Source organism: Nyctibius grandis, chromosome Z (assembly GCF_013368605.1).
Source record: "Nyctibius grandis isolate bNycGra1 chromosome Z, bNycGra1.pri, whole genome shotgun sequence".
In the NCBI taxonomy this organism is placed as follows: domain Eukaryota; kingdom Metazoa; phylum Chordata; class Aves; order Nyctibiiformes; family Nyctibiidae; genus Nyctibius; species Nyctibius grandis.
Genome location: NC_090695.1, coordinates 43,835,526 through 43,852,128, shown reverse-complemented (window position 1 = coordinate 43,852,128; position 16,603 = coordinate 43,835,526). Strand labels below are relative to the sequence as shown.

Genomic DNA, 16,603 nt, shown 5'->3' with positions numbered 1-16,603 from the left:
ACACAGTAGTTTCTAACAGTCTTCCTTTCAGTATTTTGTAATTTAAATAAATCCAGCTAAGTAAGATAGAAACCCTTCACCAGAAGAAAATAATTAAAACCATTATCAGAGGACCAAGTACATACTGAAGCAGAAAATGACACACATACTACTTCAGATGTTCTGAATAGGGATTTGTAGCAACATATGCAAAGACAAAAATAAACAAACCCATCCTACCAAACAAACACTTTACCACTTTGCTTTCAGAAAGGGAACAGCATGAACAAGCATATAGGATTTTCCGGCTATGAGCAAATACACAAATATTTCATACAGAGTGAATTATAATAAGCTGCACAGACTATAACACTACTCAACCTTCGAGAACCTGAAAGAAAGCCACAAATAAGTCACTTACTCCAAGAGAAACAAATTAATTCAATGAACTCAAAAACTTGACTTGACCTGTTTATTAAATCAGATGTTAAAATAGATTGTATTACCTGACTCAGCAAATGAATGAAGATCCAAAACAGGGAACACACCTTGTGATAAATGTGGTGCTGAGAGCACAGGGGATATCGCAGCCTAAAACAGGATATACCATAAAATTTTTTGCTTGAATTCATTGGTCATGCTATTGCACACACATATGCTGCATGGAAGTTTTACAACTTAAGGAAACTGGTCTTATTTTAAGTGCAAATCATTACAGTTAAACACTTATGTTACTAAATTTAAAAGCATGGGGAGAAATGAGGCCTAAATCAGTTAGAAGCAGTAGGTACTGCACATTCATCTAGCTGCAAAGAGAATACATCACGAAACACCACAAAGAGGTTCAAACATCCAACTTCACAGATCAAAAGATGGACAGAAACAGCACATCATATGAAAACTCAGGAAAGAGAAAACCTAGTCTCTCACAGGATTACAGTATGGTAACTTCAGAGAACAGTACAACATCAACTGTCTTTATGAAAATCACATGATACTAGTGGCAGGTGGGAAAATCAAAGAAGAGCTAGAGAAATCATTAGAGCAGACAGAATTGTTTCTAAATTTCATACAATAATAGAATCACAGAATGGTTTGGGTTGGAAGGGACCTTAAAGATCATCTAGTTCCAACCCCCCTGCCACAGGCAGGGACACCTTTCCACTAGACCAGGTTGCTCAAAGCCCCATCCAACCTGGGCTTAAACACTGCCAGAGACGGGGCATCCACAACTTCTCTGGGCAACCTGTTGCAGTGTCTCACCACCCTCACAGGAAAGAATTTCTTCCTAAGATCTAATCTAAATCTACGCTCTTTCAGTTTAAAACTCCTACCCCTCGTCCTGTCACTACTTGCCCTTGAAAAAAGCCCCTCTCCTGCTTTCCGGTAGGCCTCCTTCAGGTACTGGAAGGCTGCTATAAGGTCTCCCCGGAGCCTTCTCTTCTCCAGGCTGAACAGGCCCAGCTCTCTCAGCCTGTCTTCATAGGAGAGGTGCTCCAGCCCTCTGGTCATCTTTGTGGCCCTCCTCTGGACTCGTTCCAACAGCTCCACGTCCTTCTTATGTTGGAGGCCCCAGAGCTGAACACAGTACTGCAGGTGGGGTCTCACGAGAGCGGAGTAAAGGGGCAGAATCACCTCTCGACCTGCTGGCCACGCTCCTTTTGAAGCAGCCCAGAATACGGTTGGCCTGGAGGTACTCGACTTTTTTTGCCTTGGTCTTCACTGGCAAGTGCTCAAGCCACACTGCCCAAGTCGCAGAAGCAAAGGCAGGGACTGGAAGAATGAAGAACCGCCCACTGTAGGAGAAGATCAGGTTCGAGATCATCTAAGGAACCTGAAGGTGCACAAGTCTATGGGACCTGATGAGGTGTATCCGCGGGTCCTGAGGGAACTGGCAGATGAAGTTGCTGAGTCGCTATCCATCATTTTTGAGAAGTCGTGACAGTCTGGTGAAGTTCCCACTGACTGGAAAAGGGGAAACATAACCCCCATCTTCAAGAAGGGGAAAAAGGAAGAGCCAGGGAACTACAGGCCAGTCAGTCTCACCTCTGTGCCTGGAAAGATCATGGAACAGATCCTCCTGGAAACTATGCTAAGGCACATGGAAATCAAGGAGCTGATTGGTGACAGCCAACATGACTTCACTAAGAGCAAATCATGCCTGACAAATTTGGTGGCCTTCTATGACGCGGTTACAGCATTGGTAGATAAGGGAAGAGCAACTGATGTCATCTACCTGGACTTGTGCAAAGCATTTGACACTCCCACACAACATCCTTATCTCTAAACTGGAGACACATGGACTTGATGGATGGACCACTCAGTGGATAAGGAATTGGCTGGATGGTCGCACTTAAAGAATTGTGGTCAATGGCTCGATGTCCTAAGTGGAGACCAGTGACGAGTAGCATTCCTCAGGGGTCGGTACTGGGACTGGTGCTGTTTAACATCTTCGTCGGTGACATGGACAGTGGGATTGAGTGCACCCTCAGCAAGTTTGCTGACGATACCAAGCTGTGTGGTACAGTCAACATGCTGGAGGGAACAGATGCCATCCAGAGGGACCTTGACGGGCTTAAGTGGGCATGTGCAAACCACATGAAGTTCAACAAGGCCAAGTGCAAAGTCCTGCATGTGGGTCGGGCAATTCCAAGCACAAATACAGGTTGGGCAAAGAACGGATTGAGAGCAGCCCTGAGGAGAAGGACTTGGGGGTGATGGTTGACGAGAAGCTCAAGATGAGCCAGCAATGTGCACTTGCAGCCCAGAAAGCCAACTGTATCCTGGGCTGCTTCAAAAGAAGCATGGCCAGCAGGTCGAGGGAGGTGATTCTCCCCCTCTACTCTGCTCTTGTGAGACCCCACCTGCAGTACTGCATCCAGCTCTGGGGGCCCCAACATAAGAAGGACATGGAGCTGTTGGAACGAGTCCAGAGAAGGGCCACAAAGATGATCAGAGCGCTGGTGCACCTTTCCTGTGAAGACAGGCTGAGAGAATTGGGCTTGTTCAGCCTGGAGAAGGCTCCGGGGAGACCTTCTAGTAGCTTTCCACTACGTGAAGGAGGCCTACAGGAAAGCTGGACAGGGACTTTTTACAAGGGCAAGTAGTGACAGGATGAGGGATAACGGTTTAAAACTGAAAGAGCGTAGATTTAGATTAGATATTAAGAAGAAATTCTTTCCTGTGAGGGTGGTGAGACACTGGAACACATTGCCCAGAGAAGTTGTGGGTGCCGCCTCCCTGGCAGTGCTCAAGGCCAGGCTGGATGGGGCTTTGAGCAACCTGGTCTAGTGGAAGGTGTCCCTGCCCATGGAAGGGGGAATGGAACTTGATGAGCTTTAAGGTCCCTTCCAACCCAAACCATTCCATGATTCTATAACCTTTAAGATCATCGAGTCGAACTGTTAATCTAACACTACCAAGTCCACGACTAAACCATGTCCCTAAGCATCACAACTACACATCTTTTAAATATGCCAGGGATGGCGACTCAACCACTTTCCTGAGCAGCCTGTTCCAATGCTTGACAATCCTTTCGGTGAAGATATTTTTTTCCTGATATCCAACCTAAACCTCCCCTGGCACAACTTGAGGCCATTTCCTCTCATTCTATCACTTGTTACTGGGAGAAGAGACTGAACCCACCTCGCTACAACCTTCTTTCAGGTAGTTGTAGACAGCAATAAGGTCTTCCCTCAGCCTCCTTTTCTCCAGACTAAACAACCCCAGTTCCCTCAGCCACTCCTCATAAACTTGTGCTCTAGACCCTTCACCAGCTTCATTGCCCTTCTCTGGATGCGCTCCAGCACCTTAATGTTTGTCTTGTAGTGAGGGGCCCAAAACTGAACACAGTATTCAAGGTGCGGCCTCAACAGTGCCAAGTGCAGGGAGACCATCACTTCCCTCATCCTGCTGGCCACACTATTTCTGACACAAGCCAGGGTGCTGTTGGCCTTTTTCGCTGCCTGGGCACCCTGCTGGCTCATATTCAGCCAGCTGTTGATCAACACCTCCAGGCCCTTGTCCACCAGGCAGTTTTCCAGTCACCCTTCCCCCACCCTTTCCTAACCCCAAGCATTACATGGGGTTGTTATAACCCAACTGCAGGACCCAGCACTTAGCCTTGTTGAATTTAATTTCTTCCTGTATCTGGAAAAACAGACACTAGTAGAGTCTTTAATTGTGAGATGCAGTTATGTACAACCCAGAGAATTAACGGAAAACATGCGAAAAGTCACTATTTTGCCAATGGAGTAGACAAAAGGACAAGAATCCTCACTCCATGTGGTATCACACAGGACAGAATTAAATTATCCTAGTGAAGATGACCAAATGGTTTATTCACCAAAGCCAGATTTCTCATCAAGCCTCAAAAAGTAGTCTTGGTGGTTTGAGTTTGTAAGGACTTCTCATCTGCATATTCCACATACATGTTTAGTATACATTTGCCTTGCACGGAGTACTAAAGTAAGGGGAGATGTGTGCGTTGTCTGTGTGCCCATTCTTCTTGAGCAGACTCTGGACTGCCCAGACAACACTAGGTTTTTTGTTTCCTCCTGTTACTGCTACTTTCAAAGCCCAATCTCAGACAATTATTCAATAACTCACAGTATCTTACAGAAATTTAAGTATTATGGCAACAAAGAAACATTCAACTTTGAACATTGTTTCCAAGGCTCCTGTCCTGGTTTGGCCTAAACCAGGCTGATTTTCCTTTCAGTGATTTTTGCTTTCAGCTAAGTCTCCTCTAAGTAACTGCACTTTCTGAAACTAACTGCATGTTTGCAGACAGTGTCCGCTTCCAGGACTGATAACGCCCGAAGTTTGTAGTTATCGCTGAGGCACTGGTAGGGATGTTGTGCAGTAAGGCTCTTGCTGTACTTAGTCTTAGAGAAACCAAGGTCACTGCTGAATTCCTCACTGCTTACGAGTGAAGAGCCGAAGGGGGGTTGCAGCTGCAGTGGGGAGCAGACAGGGCAGGTGACCCAAAATTGACCAACGAGGGTATTCCATCCCACACACGTCATTCTCGGTATAAAGCGGGGGGATCACGAGGGTCTCGCCTTTTCTGCTATGGCCGGTGTCCAAGGAGGACTCCGTCTGTTTTCCTGCTGCCCCCGATCCCGATCCGTGCATCCCTGAATACAGCTCTCAACCGTTGCTAGGCCCAGCCTGGGCCTTCCCGGAGCCTGCTCTGCAGTGCCGGTGGTGACGTGGCTGACTTCAGGGGAGCTCAATCTTGGTTTTGTATATATATTTGTATATATTTGATTATTTCTATTATTATTATTATACTCTTTTTCATTATTATAGTTTATTAAAACTGTTTTAACTTTCCAACCCGGAAGTCTCTCTCCCTTTTCCCTTTCCCTTTGCGGGGAGGGGGGGGGATAACAGAGGGCATCTGCCACAGGTTTAATAACTGGCCCAGCTTTAAACCGTGACACTCCATTTTTTAATCTCACTCTTCACATTTCAACAGTCTCTCTTCTCAGTCTCCAGCCTACATAACTTGACCTTACTGAATATATCCATGTCTACGAGCGATAGATACACCAAGTCTCTAAGAGTCTTGTAACTGTGAAAGTGTCTCATCTGTAACACTTCCACATTCTAAGATTACAAGGAGAAGAAACTGTGAGACTTGACTTCACAGTACCAAATAATGAGAAATAAAGCCTTCCATACTCAAGTGGACAGCCTTCTTGTACTAAAATACAGGAAAGTGCAGGCTGCAAAAACCTAGAAGGATCTGTTCTGAAGAGTATTCTGTTTTCACAGTCCAAGAACAATTCCTGCACTAAGTCAAAATGTATAGAACAAAGTTAACATGGGGAGCTCTGAAAAAGGATTTCACATCCTTTTTGGTTCAGAAGTGATGTGATGGCAACAAAGCTCAGAAGAATTTCAGCTACGAGGATGAAAGCATGGGAGTGTATCTGTCACCACCAAATGAGCAAATCCACTCAAATTAACTGAATTTAACATCAGCAATTAGAGTCTGCCAAGCTCTGCAGTAGATGGAAACTTGAGCAGACAGGTTTAACCATAGGTTTTAATATGGATGCTGCATATAATGCAAATACATTCACACTGGATTAAGAGTCTTTCTTCACCTCATCTTGTATGTCACAAGTAATGTACAGGTAATACTAAGTACAGCAAAGTCACGTAAAATATTTTAAATGTAATAGTTGAATTCTGCTACTAAATTCAAGCATAGGCAATGTTATCAAGTACAGGATAATCATCTTATATGTGCAAATTTTATTTTTGTAAAATTAAAATCCCATCACTCATCCTTGAAGAAAGTTTGTCCGCAATTAGCTGCACAAAAACAGAGACTAAGGCAGCTTTTGTCTGGGGATACTATTAGTATATGAAGAGTGAAAGAGCAGGTCAGAACTAGCTAGAATTTTAATATCACCATTAAAGAGATGGCAGGAACTACATGTTGAAGGGAAACAATCTTCACTATATATACTTTCGATAGGTATGCATGTCTAGTCATGTGCATTTACAATTATTGAATTATTATGCTAACAACACACAGAAAACACCACCAAAACTGCAGCAACAGCCATCAGGAACAGGGCAGAATGATTTGTTTAAAGATGGAAAGATAATAATTAAGTAATGCCCTGGTTTGGCCTAAAACAGACCAATTTTCCTTTCAGTGATTTTTACTTTCAGCTAAGTCTCTTCTAAGTAACTGCACTTTCTGAAACTAACTGCATGTTTTGCAGACAGTGTCTGCTTCCAGGACCGATAACGCTTGAAGTTCATAGTTATCGCTGAGGCACCGGTAGCGATGTTCTGCAGAAAAGGTCTTGCTTTACTTAGTCTTAGAGAAACCAAGGTCACTGCTAAATTCCTCACTGCTTACGAGTGAAGAGCCGCAGGAGGGTCGCACCTCCAGGGAGGAGCAGACAGGGCAGGTGACCCAAAAATGACCAACGAAGGTATTCCATTCCGTACACGTCATTATCAGTATAAAGTGGGGGGATCACGAGGGTCTCAGCCTTTCTTCTTCCTTCTTGCCCCTTCTGCTACGGCCAGCATCCAAAGAGGACTCTGTCTGTCTTCCTGCTGCCCCCAATCCCAATCTGTGTATCCCTGAATCCAGTTCCCATCCATCACTTGGCCCAGCCTGGGCCTTCCCAGAGCCTGCCCTGCAGTGCCGGGGTGACGTGACCGACATTAGGGGAGCTCAATCTTGGGTTTGTATATATTTGTATATGTTAAATTATTTCCATTATTATTATACCCTTTTCATTATTATAGTTCATTAAAACTGTTCTAACTTTTCAACCCACGAGTCTCTCTCCCTTTTCTCTTTCCCTTCCCCTTCTGAAGGGGGGAGGAAGGTTAAGAGAGTGAGTCTGCCACCGTTTTAATAGCCAGCCCAGCCTTAAACGTGACAAGTAATCTTAAAAAAAACCCACAAAGGTGACCATTGTTCCTTTAGAATCAAGTACACAAAAGATTAAATAACAGATAATTAGATGGCCCAGTTTTGTCTTTGACCTTGAGATTTCACATATGTTCAAATGATAGGATTGCTTTAAAGGTATATAAAACATAACCAGATCATGCAGACTAGAGTGATGTTAGAAATTAGCAATTCAGAGTTCATTTCCTAGTTTTCTTAAAAACAGCTCATATCAAATGGTAAAACATACTTTTCAGGAATAACAAGAAAGTGGCAACCCTCTGTCCTGAAGAAAGCATAAAACAGTGACTTGAACCAATTTCACTAAGGAAAGGGGGTGGGGAAGTAGGGAGAGAACTCACTCCACACTCCTAAACCTTAGAAATGCAAGGCGGAACTGCCGCCCACTCAGCTATGTTGTATAACTGAATAAAAAAAAAAAGCTGGGAAGAGCAGTAGTCAGCTGAAATGAAGCTGCTACTTTTGCCATGCAGGCACTGTTTAGCCAACATTAGCCACAGACAGTGGATATTTTTTGTTTTGTTTTTGAAAGTTAAACTCCTGTCTGACCAAGATCCACATAATACCTCAACTTTAAAAATTCCAAGGTTTCAACCTTTTCTTTGCTAAACAAAATTGCTGAACCCAAACTCTGTAGCACTCTGATATGTGTGTAAAGTTGAAGGTACAATTAAACTAATCCTCAACAAAAGTGAATATGTTTGTTAATCAAGATTAATACAAACTACAAGGTAATTCCCAGAATAGTAAAAGTTTGGGGTTTTTTTACTTTTAATTCCACCACTGGACAACTATTTCATAATTATTGGCTAAAGAACACAATAAACAGACACGCAAACTTTCTATAGCTTTAGAGAATTACCTAAGTTTTTCAAGAGGTATTAAGTAAATGGTTGTTCTCCACTTTCTTATGCTCCTTTCAAAACTGCAATGCCAATAGCAAGCATTATAATTATTAATGAAATATTTTTTTAAAACTTTACCTCAGTTATTTTTGGAGGAGAACTCGTAGCAGGAGCACTTTCGGGCTTAGGAATGCTATCAATTAGCTCCAACACACTTGTCAGCTTCTTGTCTGATATTTGGATAGAAAGCAAAGGCAGCTGTCCAGACAGTTTGAACCTGTTTCGTAAACAAAATTAACTTAAAACTATTTCATTCAAAATTTACATTAATTCTCTTCTGAAAAACACACAAGTCTTCCTGGTCAGAAAATTACTCATCTAACTATTGCATGTAATATATATACATATATATATATATATATATATATATATATACACCAACAGGTATTTCCCAGTTCAGTGGAAGAACAATGGTATCTACCCGGTGGAAGAAGACCAAAATGGATGTGGGAACCCAGACAGAGCTCCCACGGAAGGAGGCGATGGTGCAGGTTGCCGGCTGCAGGGAATGCTACAGCGTCTCTGTGGTGTCAGGGGGCTGTGTGCGCTGTGAGCAGGTAGATGATCTGCTCGGCCGAGCGGCACAGCTGCAAAGCCAGGTTGAAAGGCTTCAAGCCAAAGTAGAAAGGCTTAGGAGCATTCGGGAGGCTGAAATGGAGATAGACTGGTGGAGCCAGGCTTTGCCCTCCCTGCAACAAAAATGGGAGCACCTGCCGGAGAGCTCCCAGGATCGAGGGACCCCTGTACTCTGCCCCTCTCAGGTGGAAAACGATAACCTAGAGGAGAGGAGTGAGTGGAGGCAAGTCTATGACCGTGGCAAAAGGCGAGTGCCCTCCTTGCCTATCTTGCCTCCACAGGTGCCTCTGAGCAATAGATATGAAGCCCTAATGGAATACAGCCGGTCCAATGGGGATGTGGTGGAGAGGCAACCTATATCAGAAGTCCCACCACAGTCAGAAAAATCTGACAGGCGTATAGCTACCTCCTCCACAAGGAAGAAGAGAAGAGTTTTAGTGGTTGGAGACTCCTTCCTAAAGGGATCTGAGGGCCCAATATGCAGAGCTGACACCCATCACAGGGAGGTCTGCAGCCTGCCTGGAGCCTGAATCAGGGATATCACCAGGAAACTCCCCAACCTGGTGAAGGCCACAGACTACTACCCCCTGCTGATCTTCCAGACAGGTGGGGAAGAAGCTGCATCCCATAGTCTGAGGGGGATGAAGAAAGACTACAAGGCCCTAGGACGGTTGGTGAAAGAGTCTGGGGCACAAGTTGTTTTCTCCTCCCTCCTTCCATTTTCAGGTGATGACGTGGGATGGAATAGTAGGATTCTCTCTATTAACGCCTGGCTACGAGACTGGTGCTACAGGCAGGGCTTTGAGTTCTTTAATAATGGCTGGTTTTATAAGACAACAGGCATGACAGTGATACATGGGAAAGGCTTATGTCGTAGGGGCAAAAGGGTTCTGGGACAGGAATTAGCAGGGCTCATTCGGAGAGCTTTAAACTAGATTCGAAGGGGGATGGGGTAGTAGCTGGGCTTGCACCACTGGGGCAACGCTCTAGTGTTGAGGTAGACCAGGAGGCCTCCCATCCCCCTGGGGTGAAATCGGTGTGCTCAGCTCGCTCCCTGAAATGCCTGTACACCAATGTGCGCAGCATGGGGAATAAGCAGGAGGAGTTAGAAATCCGTGTTCGGTCGGGGGGCTATGATTTAGTGGCAATTACAGAGACTTGGTGCGACGCCTCGCATGACTGGAATGTGGTCATGAATGGCTATGTCCTGTTCAGGAAAGACAGGCCACTAAGGAGAGGTGGTGGAGTTGCTCTTTATGTGAGTGAGCAGCTAGAATGTATTGAGTTCTGTCCAGGGGCGGATCAGGAGCGACTTGAGAGTTTGTGGGTGCGAATTAAGGGGCAGGCTGGCAGGGGTGATACTGTTGTGGGTGTCTATTACAGGCCACCGGATCAGGATGAGGACGGTGATGAGGCCTTCTACAGGCAGCTGAGAGCAGTCTCGCAATTACAGGGCCTGGTTGTCGTGGGCGATTTCAACTACCCTGATATTTGCTGGGAGGCCTACTCAGCCAGCCATCCTCAGTCCAGGAGGTTCCTCCAGTGCATTGATGATAACTTTCTGATGCAAATGGTGGATGAGCCAACTAGGAGAGGAGCGCTGCTGGATCTTACCCTCACTAACAAGGAGAGGCTGGTTGAAGAGGTGAAGGTTGAGGGCAGCCTTGGTTGCAGTGACCATGAGATGGTAGAGTTCAGGATCTCATGTGGCAGGAACAGAATAGCTAGCAGAATCACAACCCTGAACTTCAGGAGGGCCAACTTTGGCCTTTTCAAGCAATTGCTAGGGGAAATCCCATGGGACAGGGTACTAGAAGGTAAGGGGGCCCAAGATAGTTGGTTAGCATTCAAGGACTGCTTCTTCCGAGCTCAAGATCAGAGCATCCCAGCAGGTAGGAAGTCAAGGAAGGGTACCAGGAGACCTGCATGGTTGAACAGGGAACTGCTGGGCAAACTCAAGTGGAAGAAGAGGGTGTACAGATCGTGGAAGGAGAGGCTGGCCACTTGGGAGGAATATAAGTCTGTTGTCAGAGGATGTAGGGAGGCAACTAGGAAAGCTAAGGCCTCCTTGCAATTAAACCTTGCAAGAGAGGTCAAGGACAACAGAAAGGGCTTCTTCAAATACATTGCAGGTAAAGCCAACACTAGAGGCAATGTAGGCCCACTGATGAATGAGGTGGGGGCCCTGGAGACAGAGGATAAAAAGAAGGCGGAGTTACTGAATGCCTTCTTTGCCTCTGTCTATACTGCTGGAGGCTGTCCTGAGGAGCCCCGGACCCCTGAGGCCTCAGAAGAAGTCAGGATAGAGGAGGAATCTGTCTTGGTTGATGAGGGCTGGGTCAGGGACCAATTAAACAATCTGGACGTCCATAAATCCATGGGCCCTGATGGGATGCACCCGCGGGTGCTGAGGGAGCTGGCGGAAGTCATTGCTAGGCCACTCTCCATCATCTTTGCTACGTCGTGGGCAACGGGGGAGGTGCTTGAGGACTGGAGGAAAGCGAATGTCACTCCAGTCTTCAAAAAGGGCAAGGAGGAGGACCCGGGTAACTATACACCGGTCAGCCTCACCTCCATCCCCGGAAAGGTGATGGAACAACTTGTTCTTGGTGCTGTCTCTAGGCACATCAAGGATCATTAGGGGCACTCAGCATGGCTTCACCAACGGGAAGTCATGCTCAACCAACTTGATAGCCTTTTATGAGGATGTTACCCGCTGGATAGATGATGGTAAAGCTGTGGATGTGGTCTATCTCGATTTCAGTAAAGCGTTTGACACGGTCTCCCACAGCATCCTCGCAGCTAAACTGGGGAAGCGTGGTCTGGATGATCGGGTAGTGAGGTGGATTGTGACCTGGCTGAAGGAAAGAAGCCAGAGAGTGGTGGTCAATGGGACAGAGTCCACTTGGAGGTCTGTGTCTAGCGGAGTCCCGCAAGGGTCGGTACTGGGACCAGTTCTATTCAATATATTCATTAATGACTTGGATGAGGGATTAGAGTGCGCTGTCAGCAAGTTCGCTGATGACACAAAACTGGGAGGAGTGGCTGATGTGCCGGAAGGCTGCGCAGCCATTCAGAGAGACCTGGACAGGCTGGAGAGTTGGGCGGGGAGAAATTTAATGAAATATAACAAGGGCAAGTGTAGAGTCCTGCATCTGGGCAAGAACAACCCCATGTACCAGTACAAGCTGGGGGCAGACCTGTTGGAGAGCAGCATAGGGGAAAGGGACCTGGGGGTCCTAGTGGACAACAGGATGACCATGAGCCAGCAGTGTGCCCTTGTGGCCAAGAAGGCCAATGGCATCCTGGGGTGTATTAGAAGGGGTGTGGTTAGCAGGTCAAGAGAGGTTCTCCTCCCCCTCTACTCTGCCCTGGTGAGGCCGCATCTGGAGTATTGTGTCCAGTTCTGGGCCCCTCAGTTCAAGAAGGACAGGGAACTGCTAGAGAGAGTCCAGCGCAGAGCCACAAAGATGATTAAGGGAGTGGAACATCTCCCTTATGAGGAGAGGCTGAGGGAGCTGGGTCTCTTTAGCTTAGAGAAGACGAGACTGAGGGGTGACCTCATTAATGTTTATAAATATGTAAAGGGCAAGTGTCATGAGGATGGAGCCAGGCTCTTCTCAGTGACATCCCTTGACAGGACAAGGGGCAATGGGTGCAAGCTGGAACACAGGAGGTTCCACATAAATATGAGGAAAAACTTCTTTACGGTGAGGGTGACCGAACACTGGAACAGGCTGCCCAGAGAGGTTGTGGAGTCTCCTTCTCTGGAGACATTCAAAACCCGCCTGGACGTGTTCCTGTGTGATATGGTCTAGGCAATCCTGCCCCGGCAGGGGGATTGGACTAGATGATCTTTCGAGGTCCCTTCCAATCCCTAACATTCTGTGATTCTGTGATTCTGTGATATATATATATATATATATATGTAAATTTTGTTGCACACGAATTACGTAACCAGCAAATACACAGTTATTAACATAACTTATATTTCCATTTGATACAATATCTTGCAGATCAGGACTGCAACTACTACTAATAAACAATTCTGATTTGGATACATAAAGCATATTTTCCTCAAAATCAGAAATTGCTCCCTCTTGTTTGTATATTTACTTACTTGTAATAAATCACATAACTGAGCCTTTACACAGTACTTTACAGAAGAAAAGGGGGGGGGGCTGCATAAGAATGTTTACAGCCCAAAACTTCAAGCAAAGTATACAAAATACTTCCTAGAAGTTATGTATATTTAAGCTGACACTAGCAGTAGTCTAGATATTTAACAAAGGAATAAATGGCATAGCTATAAAGAACATAAAAGAGTAAAAGAATAGTCTTCAAAAATGAGAGCAGTAAAACATATTTTAAGCCTGTGTGAACAGGCTTTGGCCAGAAAGAAGTATAATCACTTCAAACGTAGACACTGACTTTTTCAAGACCTGAAACCCATACCACTTTCTCACAGAAGTGATCAGAAGTAAGGAGAAAACTGGCTCCAAGAACATTATTATGCTTTTATTACAACATCTAGTTAGAACAGACAAAGAGGTCTGTTCAATAAGCCAACTGTCTCCAACAATGGGCAGCAGCAGATGCATAACACATGGGGTGTAAGGAACAGGACCTGCTATTTCCTCCCCGTTTTGTTGTGCTTAACTCACAGCTCAGTCTTCAAAGCAACATAAAAAATAATGCATTGGAAAAAGATGTGAGGACAAAACTCCCCAAATTTTCAATCACCCTCAACTAACTTTGAGACTGGAAGAGTAACTGGAAAAACAGCTCCTCATAACCAAGCAAGCTAAGCACAAAGTTGTATGTGTTAAACTGTAAGTACCTAGATTTCTATAATTTATTAATTTCTTCACATCCTTAAATTCTTAAGGAATTAATTCTCACTACTTTTTACTTTTATTCTTAATTCTAGTTCTGTCAAATAGAAATTAGACTTTTTGTTTTTCTTTTTTGTTTTTATTTTAATGGAGAGGGGCAGGGTAGATGTATATCTGCTGGGTCTGAAAGGACCTGTCCACCTACTGCTTGAGTGCTCCAGTAATCTAGGACACTTAGGAATTCTCACTTCCATTGCACTTAAATCTCCCTACAAAAATTCATGTATATTGTTAAGGCATTTTTGATGAATGTTTGTACAACGGACAGCTCATGCAGTTACACAGAAGGCACTTAGCAGATTCAAGGCAGATAGCTGCAAATAATCCCAGGCTCACTACACTGCTCTTTTAACAAAAGCTTTTAAGGTTCAGAAAACATCTGGAAGTGGAATACAATTATTCCGCATTTGTAGAGACTGAGGCATGGAGGAGCTAAGTACTTCAATTGATCAGGAAATCTGTGCAGAAACTCCTTCCAAGTTAAGGCTGGTTATATTTAGAGAGAAGGAAGTGTTAAGGATGCCATTCCCAAAGCTGCAAATAAGTACATTCCTTCAAATTTGATTTTTTTTTTTTTTAAATGAATGCTGTTATATGGGAGGATGCTCTTAATATTGGTATCCTAATACTGGCTTCATACACCTTCAAAAAACAGATGACAGACTCCCAGACACCTCCTTCAGAAAATGGGGGAACCATATCACAGGATAAAACAAACATCAAAAAAACCTTAGAAAGGCTAGAAAACTGCAGAATCATATCAGTGCTTCCAAATGTGAAATGATAGGAACTATAAGAAGCACTGCATCCTATTCTCAGAAATGAAAGAAAAGCAGATATTCAGATTCAATCACAGAATGAAAGCCCATTTTAACAGTTAAGAAACGTGAGCAGATGAAAATACAGATTAACAGTGAAAGGTCCTTGACACAGTGGTCTTCAGTAAATGAAAAGTATATGAATTAGTACTCTCTTCAAGGCAGCAATATAGAAATATGCCTTCCTAAACAAAGACAGCACAAAGTCCTGGTGAATTCATTATTGTTTTTGAACAACAAAATCACAAGGAATTCAACTGGATTCAATGGTCACCCAAGGAAGTACAAAGAATCAAAAAGATACAGACACCCAACTACCTGCTTTTTAGGTAACTTAAAGTAAATAGGTGACCTCCAAACTAAGGGATTCATTCATAAAATTCTACAGTAAACAAAGCAATTTTGGTACTAGTTTTTGCTGTAGAGCAAACATCTTTCCACTTGCCTTTCTCAACAGAACTATGCTGTTCTGCAACACAGTTCTAAACATTAATGAAAAAAAGCTCAGGAAAAATATAATGCTGGCTTTATATGCAAGTATACTTATAAAAATTGGAATATAAAGGAATAGCTACATGTATACTAAAAATACATTCATGTATGTGTAACTGATGTCAGCAATACTGATACATAATACCTTATTCAACTATAATTACTAAAATTTACGGTTTAGGGGATTTTTGCTGACATAAAAGCTATCAGTTCATTTTTATCATTTGTGCACGTTATCTAGAGATTATATGGGCCTAAATATTTGTACATAAACACCCTTTAACTGACCATTCTTAAAACCAAGAAGACATCATGCAGTGATAGTAAGAGATTTGGCATTTGAAGCTACATGGATACTGATAGTATTGATGGGTTTGAGTAGCAAAAGTTATAGATCGCCAGAAAATAGAACATTCGTAGTTTTAACTGATTTGGGAGATACATAACGAGAAAATTTATCATACAAACCTAACCTGATATATACTACACAGAAGTTCATGATTTTCAGACTTCAGACTTTTAAAGAGCTCAAAGCAAGAAGGAAGAACAGTAAGCCCTTAAAGAAAAGGTCAATCTCCATCATCAAATAAAAAGCTGCTGTACTAGTCATTTCAAGATTATACTATCATCTGCAGCATACATCCTGGAAGCATCTGGAGACTGAACAAGGTAGAAAATTAATAAGCTCAGCTGTTGTTGAGTCATGGTATCAACATGCTAGATTTGAAATGGTTACTTGCTCTTGGTGCAGGTTAAAGTATTAGCTATGACTAGCAATTCACTGTGGTACATGCTCATCTAGTACCAAACCGCTGTCTGTGGCATTCTTAACAGTCATAAACAGTGCAGGTATTCAGAAAGCAGCAGCAGCTGATCTCCAAGAAATATTACTATCTCAGTGGAAGAAAAATTTCCCAATTTCTAGACACAGGTAGAAACTATTTACTGTGAAGTAAGTGAATGTATGAGAATTCAGAATACAGAAATAATATCCATTAGGGAAAAATTTCCCAGAATTGGTCTAGACTCAAACTGCCAAAAGGTGAAGCACACCTGATAGCCAAGACAGACAATACTGCAACAGGTCTTCTCATTAAGAGCAGACACTCCTTAATCCAGGTTATAATAGTGTAACTTGGGGAGATAAACTACACTAAAACGACATTGCGTTACATGACCATAGGAATGAGATCTCACTTTCCCTCCCTGGACTTTCTGAAATAAAAAGACAACTCCTGTGAGTTTTATTTCCCTTATCTCATCTTCTCCACCAAACAGAGAAAAAGTAAGGAGGGAAAAGAATAAGATGTTTTGTGAAGCCAAGCATCAAAATTCAGAATCTGGCCTCCCAGCTTTCCAGAAGGTGGCACCATTATACCATGCAATCATTGCTCTGCCTTCACAATACACAACACTGGTGATGTACATTATTTTTAGGTTTTTTTCCCGACTAAGCACATCCTAGACTCTTCGTAATTCTTTTAC

General features: G+C 43.7%; 1 protein-coding gene across 2 annotated transcripts in view; it reads right to left on the bottom strand.

Annotated features, from left to right (window-relative positions):
* Positions 1–16,603, bottom strand: part of VPS13A (vacuolar protein sorting 13 homolog A) — a 133,158-nt gene that overhangs the window by 75,702 nt on the left and 40,853 nt on the right. For both annotated transcript variants that reach the window (XM_068423411.1, XM_068423413.1), the window contains 2 exons: positions 8,416–8,554; positions 486–570 (listed from right to left, as the gene is read on the bottom strand). In XM_068423411.1, the coding sequence (XP_068279512.1) occupies positions 486–570; positions 8,416–8,554 (224 nt within the window). The remainder of the gene's footprint in view (positions 1–485; positions 571–8,415; positions 8,555–16,603) is intronic.